General features: G+C 36.0%; 1 protein-coding gene across 3 annotated transcripts in view; it reads right to left on the bottom strand.

Annotated features, from left to right (window-relative positions):
- Window positions 1-12,703, bottom strand: part of LOC121380779 (ubiquitin-like modifier-activating enzyme 6) — a 60,391-nt gene that overhangs the window by 38,181 nt on the left and 9,507 nt on the right. For all 3 annotated transcript variants that reach the window (XM_041509765.1, XM_041509751.1, XM_041509756.1), the window contains exons 5-7: window positions 12,344-12,438; window positions 2,139-2,250; window positions 1,364-1,444 (exon numbers count right to left, since the gene is read on the bottom strand). In XM_041509765.1, the coding sequence (XP_041365699.1) occupies window positions 1,364-1,444; window positions 2,139-2,250; window positions 12,344-12,438 (288 nt within the window). The remainder of the gene's footprint in view (window positions 1-1,363; window positions 1,445-2,138; window positions 2,251-12,343; window positions 12,439-12,703) is intronic.

The raw sequence follows: 12,703 nt of genomic DNA, 5'->3' as shown, positions 1-12,703 counted from the left end.
ATCAATACTCAATACAGAAACCAATAACAATCTGACAATTATAAACTGAAAAGAAATTTGATATTTACAAGACAAATCCAAATATGATCATTGTTTTAATTTTTTTTTTTTATATTCAGTTTCAAGCAATAAAGACATCACTAATAAGCAGAGATTCTAGAATTTTTATAAAATCCACTAGCCATGGGATCAGTGATTTTTTTTAATTAAAAATTCTCTAGCCCTACTTTGCATTAAGTTAATACAATTTTAGTAATTAAATTTAATAATCGGATGTCACCTAAAGAGGAAGATAGAGCTTAAAAACACTAACTATAGGTAGTTGTGGTGTGGGCAGAATATTCATATTTACAAAATTTACAAAACTGCAGCATTTGACAAACAAATTTCACTAGCTGTCGGGCATGGTAATAGTAGTTATTTACTAGCCCTACACTGAATATCACTAGCCATTGGAGTGAGGCTACCATAATCTAGAAGCCCTGATAATAAATGTGGCAAAACATTAGAAAGGTATATCTGAAGTATCGGAATACTATCAACGATCATCAGTTAGTATCGGTTTACACCAACTGATTAAAGTTCGATTAAAAAAGCAGCAAGAAAGGAAGAAATGTTCTATTTATCGACTCACTCATTGCTTAACACATTTTAATTATAGTTACATGGTATTGGACATGTGGTTAAAGACAATACAAATAATGAGAGAGGAAACCCACTGCCGCCACGCAATCGGCTACTTTTTCCAATCAGCAAGGGATCTAATATATGCAGCATCCCACAGACAGGATAGTGCATACCACGGCCTTTTGTTACACCAGTTGTGTATGTTCCACTGGAACTGTGGGTGGAATGAGAAATGGCCCAATGGACCCACCGGTGGGGATCGATCCTAACCAACCACGCTTGTACATGTAATTTACCACTGGACTACATGTACCTCCAATCACCAAAGCAGCATGGAATCTTTTAAATATACTTCCAATAAACAGGACAGTAGCACCATCACCTTTGATATGGGACACAGGTTGGAATGGGAAAAACCCATCTGAATTACTGATCCAGCGATCTATTGCATCTTAGGCGATAACAATGTACCAAGCTATTGGCATAAAAGTTGCAGGTATTTTGTTTAATAAATACTACCGGGAGTACACTACAAAAACTCTAAAATTTGTTAAAATTGCTGAATCGGTATTATCAAATGTTGAGTGCACTATGATTCATTTTATTTTATTGCATTTTTTTTTTTATAAATATATAATTATCCTTCATTAATTATATTTTGGTTAAGTTTTAGGAGATCTCATTTTAATAGCTCAATGTTCAGATTAAATGGGTCATAGACTGAAAATCAACTTACCTTGATTTGTGGTGTTTGTTGTCTGCAGTACTTGTTCACCTTCAGTTGGACATTCAGCGAGCATTCACACAGAATTACACACTAAAAAAAAAGTTTTTAAAATGTTCACTAGACTAAAACAGCCTACAAAGACCACCCAAGTGCACTACAACTCACAATCTTTAAAAAAAGGTAGCCTTTGTATACATTTCATAAATGCATAAGAAATGCCGTTTGAAGACTCAGTTAATCTAAAAATGCAGATAAGCTTGTAACAGCAATCTAGAACCGATAATAAATACCAAATGATGATAAAAATGCTGTTGCAGATCAATTTTTAACAGCTTTTTGTGGCAGCAGTGCTGAAAACCATTGCAAATTTAAAACTTTACTTGATATTCACAGTGAAACATATTATAAAAACAAATAATTGTTATTATTTTACACCACCAATATCAACACAATCAGATTAACAATGTTCATATTACACACATGTAATTAAACCCCATGAAGGAAGGAAGGAAATGTTTGATTTAACAACACACTCAACACATTTTATTTACGGTTATATGGAAATTATCTTTTGGTTATTGAAAGAGGAAACCCGCTGTCACCACTACATGGGCTACTCTTTTTGATTAGTGCAAGGGATTTTTTATATGCACCATCCCATAGACAGGTTAGTACATACCATGGCCTTTGTTACACCAGTTGTGGAGCACTGGCTGGATTAAACCTCATGATGTACTGGCATTAAATTGATCTATGTTAGAAATAAGTTTTGTATTTTTTTTACCTGAAATTGGACAAGGTAAGACAGATCCGTGTCTTCTGTCAGGGGGTAGGTCAGAGTATGAATACTAACATATGGATTCAGCTCGGCCAACCTACCAGCACTAGATTCGGCCCTGAAATTAAAATTTAAAAATATTTGTGCTGTTAATTATTATTGTGTATTACAATAGGGAGGGAGAGAGAGAGAGAGAGAGAGAGAGAGAGAGAGAGAGAGAGAGAGAGAAGAGAGAGAGAGAGAGAGAGAGAGAGAGAGAGAGAGAGAGAGAGAGAGAAAGAGAGAGAGCATGTGAGAGATATGTCATACATTTGGTAATTTTGACTCAATCTTCAGAGGAAACACGTTACATTTTTCCATTTCCAGCAAGGGATTTTTTATATGCACTTTCCCATAGACAGGACAACACATATCATGGCCTTTAATATACCAGTCATGGGGCACTGTGTGGGACGGGAACAAATCTATTAGAGAATGGGTCGACTGAAGAGGTTCGATCTTGCTACCAAAGAACTGTAGGCAAGTGCCCTACAGAGCCAGAGTCCGCCCCTAATCAGAGAACGGGCCCACTGAGGTGGTTTGATCCTACAACCAAACAATCTCAGGCGAGCGCTCTACCGACTGAGCTAGATCTCGACCCGGAGGTCAAATGCAAAGGGTGAAGAGCCCTTTAATAAGAAAGAAATGTTTTATTTAACGACGCACTAAACACATTTTATTTACGGTTATATGGTGTCAGACATATGGTTATGGACCACACATATTCTAAGAGGAAACCTGCTGTCGCCACTACATGGGCTACTCTTCCAATTAGCAGCAAGGGATCTTTCATTTGCGCTTCCCACAGGCAGGATAGCACAAACCATGGCCTTTGTTGAACCAGTTATGGATCACTGGTTGGTGCAAGTGGTTTACACCTACCCATTGAGCCTTGCGGAGCACTCACTCAGGGTTTGGAGTCGGTATCTGGATTAAAAATCCCATGCCTCAACTGGGATTCGAACCCAGTACCTACCAGCCTATAGACCGATGGCCTGCCACGATGCCACCGAGGCCGGTCCCTTTAATAAGAAACATCTGCTTGAAGACATTTCTCATGGCAGGTCAGACTATATAGGAATTAGCAGTAAACAATAGCATAACGCAGCCGCCATTGTTCTAATTTTCGGTAAAAGAATTAATTCTAATATTCACAGGAGCAAACTGACACTTAATCAATTTGATTTAATACACAGGGGGAGCCACCTGGCTTTCCTATCTGTCACTGATATAATCCTACTTAATCTTCTGAGGCACTAGTTGTACAGATGTCCAGTCCAGTGGCACAGACCGGCACACTCCCCAAGTTCAGGGAATTGGCTACTGAATACAATAACTTACCAGATACACTGGTCAGTATACAATGTAAATCAATCCAGTAAGGTCATATAGGCTAAAGACACAAGGCTATAGTATTCCGTGACATACAAGTCTCTATATTCCATGTGTACTTGTCAGGCATATGTGCAGAAAATTGTCCAAGGTGTGTGTTGTACTATGGCAAGAGAAGATTTTAGGAAAAGTCAAGTCATACTACCCCTGAGATAATATATTGAAAAAAAAAAAGTAGAACATTTGTTTAGAACACAGTAATAGACATATGTAATATGTAATTCTTCTACTTTTCACTAATGTCAGGATGTGACATCAATTACAACAAAATGTGGAGACCATCATAGCACATTAAAATTGATTAAATGTTTCAAATAATCAAAATAATAATAATAATTTTATAGATTATAAAACCCCCCAACATTAACATGCATCAAGATGAATAGTCATACATGCAACTTTAAACCAAGTTTCATTGAAGTAGGACTTGTAGTTTACAAGTAAGAAATGGACAAAATCATAAAAACTTAAGATTGGAGGTAAATGCAAAAGTCAATGACTTCAGTTGGTTTGAGATCGATCCTTGTAGGTGGGCCCATTGGGCTACTTCCTGTTCCAGCCAGTGCACCACGACTGGTATATCAAAGGCCATGGTATGTGCTATCCTGTCTGTGGGCTGGTGCATATAAAAGATCCTTTCTTTCTAAGACTACGTTAGAATGATCAAATGTTTGACATCCAATACCTGATCATTAATAAATTAATGTGCTCTAATGGGTCTTTAAACAAAAAACAAACGTATTACCTATCAATTGAAAAATAGTACCAATATTTAACTTTTTGACTTTGTCAAGGAGAGACAAAAATGCACAATTCTGTACCGATGTTCAGTCACATTAAAACCAATCATTTTAAAAAATGTTACATCAATAAGAAAAAAGCCAACAAATACTGACATACTGACAGAAAGAAATGAGTGAAAAGTGAAGAAGTACTGGTATGTATATGTGGTTTTAACCAAACAAACTGAAAGTAAATGTACAAGGCAGAGAGGAGAAAAAGACAAGATATTACAACTTTCAAACTGGGCATTCATTTGATGCATAGTTATTGTATGGACTGTTAATCCGTTTCTCGACAGACGGATATTTGTGTGTAATTAAGCAGCTGCCAATTGTGAGTGGAGTGGGGTCGTATTTCACCGTAATCACGGGTGTCATGACGGCCATGGCAAGCCCCAGCTCTGATATCAGTGGTATTCCAGCCCCATGACACCTCGCCAACCAAATCACAGTTAATACTAGTGGCACAATTAAATGCAGAAAGAATGCAGCTGAGAATTATACACTTTTACTCCTCAAATCCATAAGCATACATGACGGAGGTTCAAGAGGGGTCAACTGCCTCACACCACCATTGCTGGAGCTAATATTAATGTTCAGTCAAAAATCATGCGAGATAGTTGTTCAAAATGAGCTGGTCTAAAACCTCTTAACCATGTATTTCCATCATTCTACTCACAATATTAGTTGTAATCCATGTAAAGATTTGTTGTGATTTGCCTGCAACCATACACGTACAGTTATTTACATGTGTTCTATTTCACGAAGAAAAAAATTAATATAATGTAATTTGGATCAAGGTAAATAAGAATTCTTTTTATTTATGCAAATTTCAAACTCATTTTAATTATAAGGATTGTTTATTAATTGTGGTTTATAACTTTGCACATACATGCAAACAGTACAAATATCAGTTCGAAATATTACTTCCATTTGTCATTGCTGTGAGCCATCTTTCACACTGATGTAATTTTCTGCATGAAATAGTTACCAAATACATTTCATTTCATTTCAACTTATTTCCGTGCTTATATCCAATTAAGGTTCAAGCACGCTGTCCTGGACACACCTCAGTTATCTGGGCTGTCTGTCCAGGACAGTGGGTTAGTTGTTAGTGTTAGTGAGAGAGAAGAGGGTGTAGTGGTTTTACACCTACACATTCAGTTGTTAAAACTTGCTCTGGGTGAGAGCCAGTACCAGCCTGCGAATCCAGTACCTACCAGTCTTATGTCCGATGGCTTAACCACGACACCACCGAGGCCGGTTACCAGAAGGAAGGAAGGAAATGTTTTTAGTTAACGACGCACTCAACACATTTTAATTACTGTTATATGGCGTCAGACATATGGTTAAGGACCACACAGATATTGAGAGAGGAATCTTGATGTCGCCACTTCATGGGCTACTCTTTTTCGATTAGCAGCAAGGGATCTTTTATATGCACCATCCCACAGACAGGATACTATATACCACGGCCTTTGTTATACCAGTTGTGGAGCACTGCCTGGAATGAGAAATAGCCCAATGGGTCCACCAACGGGGATCGATCCTAGACCGACCACCCATCAAGCGAATGCTTTAACACAGGGCTACATCCTGCCTCATGTGAATATACAAAGTGACAATGTTTTGAGAATTTGGCTCCAGCAGGTGTGCAGTTCAAAGAGGCAATCTGAGCACCAATATAATATCATCAATAATACATAACTATGTAATGCACTAAAGGTCATCTTAGCACTAACATTGCTTTGTTGAAAGGGGCCCACAGCCCAATTTCACAAAACATCGTAAGCCTAGTTTTGCACGAAAATGTAAATCTACGACTAAACCACAGTTCTTGTTACTATTAACAATAAACCAAATATAGTTTAAAATACATGTGTATATTTTGTTTTCTTTTGCCAATCAAATGCTCCATCTTCCGTAATGATGTCATTTTCATGTAAACTTATCACCAGTTTACTGCTAGTAAATTTACGATGTTTAGTGAAATTGGCTCCAGTCTTACCATATATGCAACTCAATGAAAGTGTTACAATGTAACCAATACTTTATGACAGGTGTATTTAAAAACATTTTTTTATGTAAAAGGATATTATATATAAATGTATATAGTTTTTGTCTTTATTATTAAAGTTTTTTAGGATATAAATTTAATCTTAAACAAATAATATGGTTTTATCAGGATTCATGAAACAATTAATTTTAAAGATAAAATGTATAATATACTACTCAACATTTGCTAGGGATATACCAAATATATATCATGATAAATAATTTGTGCACATTGTAAATTTGTATAACGTGAACCATGAGACTATGTGGTTTGGATGTTCTATAGTAATACATACGTGTAACTACAATTAGATATGTCACCTATCAAACCCAATTAATGCATTTTCTTTACTTAAAATAAATTTTTCCAGATATAACTAGCGAAAGTTGAGTAGCATATTTTATATGTGTTTGTGTATTTTGTGAGATTAAAAATATATATAAAAAATCAATCAATAACAAAAATAACTGTTAAAAACATTAAAAACCTCAAAACATTAGCTGACACATTTGATATAGAATTAAAAAAGTTAATAGGGTCAGAGCATTATCATTTGGCTATAAAAGCTAATAGGGTTAATCAAAAGCATTCTTGAAAGTAATTATTAGCAGCATTAATAGGCTTGGCCATTACTGAACCATTTATTTCCGAATTATCTCTCCAGTGAGAATGACTCAGACAACCATCCAGACAGTACAGTGAAACCCTAAAAACCAGACAGTACAGTGAAACCCATCAAAACCAGACAGTCCGATGAAACCCATCAAAACCAGACAGTACAGTGAAACCCTAAAAACCAGACAGTACAGTGAAACCCATCAAAACCAGACAGTCCGGTGAAACCCTAAAAACCAGACAGTACAGTGAAACACCTGAAAACCAGACAGTACAGTGAAACCCATCAAAACCCAGACAGTACAGTGAAACCCATCAAAACCAGACAGTCCGGTGAAACCCATCAAAACCAGACAGTACAGTGAAACCCATCAAAACCAGGCAGTACAGTGAAACCCATCAAAACCAGACAGTCCGGTGAAACCCTAAAAACCAGACAGTACAATGAAACAGCTGAAAACCAGACAGTACAGTGAAACCCATCAAAACCAGACAGTCCGGTAAAACCCATCAAAACCAGACAGTACGGTGAAACTCATCAAAACCAGACAGTACGGTGAAACCCATCAAAACCAGACAGTACGATGAAACCCATCAAAACCAGACAGTACAGTGAAACCCATCAAAACCAGACAGTACATCAAAACCAGACAGTCCGGTGAAACCCTAAAAACCAGACAGTACAGTGAAACACCTGAAAACCAGACAGTACAGTGAAACCCATCAAAACCAGACAGTCCGGTGAAACCCATCAAAACCAGACAGCCCGGTGAAACCCATCAAAACCAGACAGTCCGGTGAAACCCATCAAAACCAGACAGTATGGTGAAACCCATCAAAACCAGACAGTACTGTGAAACCCATCAAAACCAGACAGTATAGTGAAACTGTTCAAAACCAGACAGTATGGTGAAACGGCTCAAAACCAGACAGTATAGTGAAACGGCTCAAAACTGGACAGTATAGTGAAACGGCTCAAAACCAGACAGTATAGTGAAATGGCTTAAAACCATACAGTACAGTGAAATGGCTTAAAACCATACAGTACAGTGAAACCACTCAAAATCAGACAGTACAGTGAAATCACTCAAAACCAGACAGTACAGTGAAACTGCTCAAAACCAGACAGTACAGTGAAACGGCTCAAAACCAGACAGTATAGTGAAACTGCTCAAAACCAGAGTTAGGAGAGTGAAACCCCTGAAAACCAGACAGTACAGTGAAACTGCTCAAAACCAGAGTTAGGAGAGTGAAACCTCTCAAAACCAGACAGTACAGTGAAACTGCTCAAAACCAGAGTTAGGATAGTGAAACCCATCAAAACCAGATAGTACAGTGAAACCTCTCAAAACCAGACAGTACAGTGAAACTGCTCAAAACCAAACAGAGTTAGGACAGTGAAACTGCTCAAAACCAGTCCCGTGAAACCCCTGAAAACCAGACAGTACAGGGAAACTGCTCAAAACCAGAGTTGGGATAGTGAAACCCCTCAAAACCAGACAGTACAATGAAACCCCTGAAAACCAGACAGTACGGTGAAAACCCTTAAAACCAGACAGTACAGTGAAACCCCTTAAAACCAGACAGTCCGGTGAAACCCCTAAAAACCAAACAGTACAGTGAAACCCCTAAAAACCAAGTCCGGTGAAACCCCTTAAAACCAAACAGTACAGTGAAACAGTTAAAAACCAGACAGTACGGTGAAACCACTCAAAACCATGATTATTAATGTAATGTTTGTCTGTTATTCCTTTTATGTTCATTGGGGTATAAACAAAACAAAAATTTAATTATAAGGATAGTCTGTTATTCCTTTTATGTTCATGCTTATAATTAATTTTGAATTTATATTTATTTAGAATTATTTTTATGGTTCATGAACATCATGGGTAAATCACTATGCAAGTCCAACTTGATCTGTAACAATACATGTGATAAAGCAGGGCGCAATATTTTATCAGAATCGTTGTTCTGTTCACGTGTCGGTTAGTTGAACCACCAACTGGTTATGTGGTGAACAATTAATTTCTAAAATTGAAAGTACCCTATCAGAAGTGAAATTGAAAATCAGTTCATTTTTTTTAATACATATGAATTAGGTAGGTCTAACTCATCGGTTACTAAAACTATATTCAAGTAACCTAAGTAAACATGAACCAATTTCCGGTTACCTAAGATTTTAAAATATTACCACCTGTAAAGCTATATACAAAATTTCAGTTTAATATCTTGAGGCATTGTGAAAAAGTCAGGAAAACCATGTGGAAAAGAGTGACAGATAATAATACGGACGGACAGAGACAAAAACTATAGTTCCCTCTGGTTGGATTGACAGGGGAAAAAAGGGCAATTAACTACTAGAAGGCATCAAAATAAATAGGTGTCGTTCTTAAGCCGAGCAGTATTCAATCTATTTTTTTTTTAAATGCGATGAATCATGCTCTATAGTCTGTCCCATCATTCAATAAACATATTTTTATAAAGGATAATTTCAGTTTGGTTTGATGTAAGAAGAAAAGTAAAAGTGTTTTGGAAATTAAAAAACCCCCTCCTATTTTTGTGTGCAATTTACAAATCAATCGGTTTAGAAATAAATAACTTGTAGTAAAATTCATAGTATGAAAAAAGGCGTTCTTTGTGGGACAGACTATAGATGTATCTAGGGATGTAACAACTGTGAACATAAAACCCAGGAGACACACGACAGGTGGACAGCTCGATCAAACTGATGTTGCAAGTCAACAATTGATTATACATAAAACTATTCATGTCTACGTGTTATACAACAATTGCAACAGAAGTGAAACTCATCTAATATAAAAACAAACCAGAATTTAATAGAAAATGGAAACATAAATGATTTTAAATATAAACAATATTTTAAAATGTAAACATAATATTATAATGTAAATAAAATTTGCGTTTCATTTCTTTTCAACTTAATTTCCATGCTCATATACACTGTATGCAATTAAGGTTCCAGCACGATTAAATGGGTTTGGTTGACAACTTAATCCTATTCTCTGGAATAAAGAACCCTTAAACCAAATCTTCACCAAGTTAAGTTATCTGTTCGTTGGAATTAACACACCTACTGTCATGTTCACCAGAACAAACTCCACTAATTGCTAGTATTACCTTTAATAATTACTGTACTAAACATTTTTTTTTTTTTTTAAATATACATATTATGAAAACAAGCACCAACTCCAACATAGTGACGTCAATTCCGTTATCTAAATTGGAGGAACAATTACAGTTAACATTTTCGGTGACAATAACTTGTGGATTTTTATAATTGATCATCACATCGGTAAAGTGCAACCAATCAATTTTCAATTATAATCAATCACTGGAACATCAGTACTGGACACTGGTGTCACCAACTGTTTTACATGTGGATCAATGAAGGAAGGAAAGAAATGTTTTATTTAACGACGCACTCAACACATTTTATTCATGGTTATATGGCGTCTGACATATGGTTTAAGGACCTACACAGATATTGAGAGAGGAAACCCGCTGTTGTCACTTCATGGGCTACTCATTTCGATTAGAAACATCTTTTATATGCACCATCCCACAGACAGGATAGCACATGCCATGGCCTTTGTTACCCCAGTACAGAAGCACTGGGTGGAATGAGCAATAGCCCAACAGGCCCACCGACGGGAATCAAAAATGGATGGATGAAGAGACTAATTAACCTTAAAACATACAGAATAAAAATACAATACATATACTGACAGGTTTTAAACCAAAAAGTTAAAAATGTTGTTTAATGACACCACTACATCACACTGATTTATTAATCATCTGCTATTGGGTTTTCAGACATTTGGTAATTTTGACATATAGTCTTAGAGAGGAAACCCGCAATATAATGTCATTAGGGATATTTTATATATATATATGCACCATCCCAGACAGGATAGCACATACCATAACCATTGATATACCAGTCATGGTGCACTGGCTGGAATGAGAACTAGGGTTTTAAACCTTATGCACCAGATCATTTGAAAGAGATGAAAAGTTTAGAGCCAAATGTATACGCCTTCTGCTCCAGCATCATGATAATAATAATAAGAAGACGATGACAAAGACAAACAAGAAAAATGGTTTGTTTTCTTTAACAACACCACTAGAGCACACAAGTAAAACAATTACTAATCATTTCATTTTAAGCAGTCATAATTTCTCTCTATCTCTCTCTCTCTCCCTTACTCACTCCCTTATTCTTTCTCTCCCTCCCTCCCTCACTCTCTCTCTTTCTCTCTCTCCCTCCTGACAGATATGTAGATCCTCTGATGTCCATGTCCGGTGGACTGGTGAAAAATTCTGTTTATTTCTATCACTGAGCATTAGAAAACCAACAATGCAGAGATAATGTTTTGGTCTTTCCATTATTCCATGTGGATTCACCACATGTACATGTACTGCATGAGACGAGGTGTTAAAGGACACTTCGAATCATTTCCCAAGGGACCTCCACCAGTTCTATGGAAACACTTGATGGCCACCATTAGAACAATACTACTGTCCACGTTAGTTCTGAGACAATGAAGTGGTAAGCCTCGTGTCAAGTTCATCTGGACATTCATCTGGACATGGGATGATAGAGGCCAGAAGTGCAGCAGACCAGCCGAGATGTAATGTGTTAACAATTCACAGATGTATTGGTTAATTTCATTGGACAACCAATCAAGAGCCAGCAGTTAATAATGGAGCACCCTGGGATTTGCACCAACACTTCAAAGTACAAGATCAATTCATATACAATGTGCATATGCATGATCACTGTTATTATTTCAGGGACATTCTGTTGAAGGATGCAATAACTACATGTATGTAACATGGCTAACTATATCAAAAACAAGAATTCTGTATAATTAAATGTCTCGTGTATCATAAATTTATCCAATATTACAGAGTTGCATCCATGTGTTCATATCAGTACATTTTTTTAAAAATCAACACAAAACAAATAAATAAATTAAAATGATTAAATAAAAAAAAAACCCAAAACATTTTAATTTAATTGGTTTTTTTTTCATAAGCATTAGAACGTCCATTGGTGCAAATGTAAACCAAGTTTAATTAATCTAGGACTAAAATAAATTTTTGAAAGATATAAATCTTAAAACAATTTTTTTTTTTATTCCACTGCTAGCTGGAGAAAAACTATAATGAGTCAAATAATTAATATGTGAATACATTGATTGCATTTTTTGACATTATTTCATGTTTTTTCCCAATATAAATAATTAATTCACAAGCCTGATAATATCACATTAAATAAAGATATAAAACAACAAAACATTTACCTATTCTTTTTGCTTGTGACATCACTTTCACGAAGAAAGAACTGGGTTCCAAGATCAGTAACAGTCGCCGTGTTCCTATCTTGTATTGTCAGAGACTGAAACAGCAAAACTACAGTTCATAACGAAGAAAGATTATTTAACTTAAAAACAGTAACTATCAATATTAACCACTTAAGTACATTCAGAATTTTTCTGCTATGATTAAGACCATAAAACAAAATTAAAGACCAACTGTACCTATGTACTGTAGATACAATTTTTTTTTTTTTAAAGACCCCAAAAAACCTACTATAAACAAACAAACCAGTCACATGATGCAAATTGTTTAATAGCATAATAAAAGGAAAGAAATATTTGTTT

This window comes from Gigantopelta aegis, chromosome 2 (assembly GCF_016097555.1).
Source record: "Gigantopelta aegis isolate Gae_Host chromosome 2, Gae_host_genome, whole genome shotgun sequence".
Lineage (NCBI taxonomy): Eukaryota > Metazoa > Mollusca > Gastropoda > Neomphalida > Peltospiridae > Gigantopelta > Gigantopelta aegis.
Note: the sequence above shows the minus strand (reverse complement) of the source record. Positions and strands in the feature narration are given on the sequence as shown.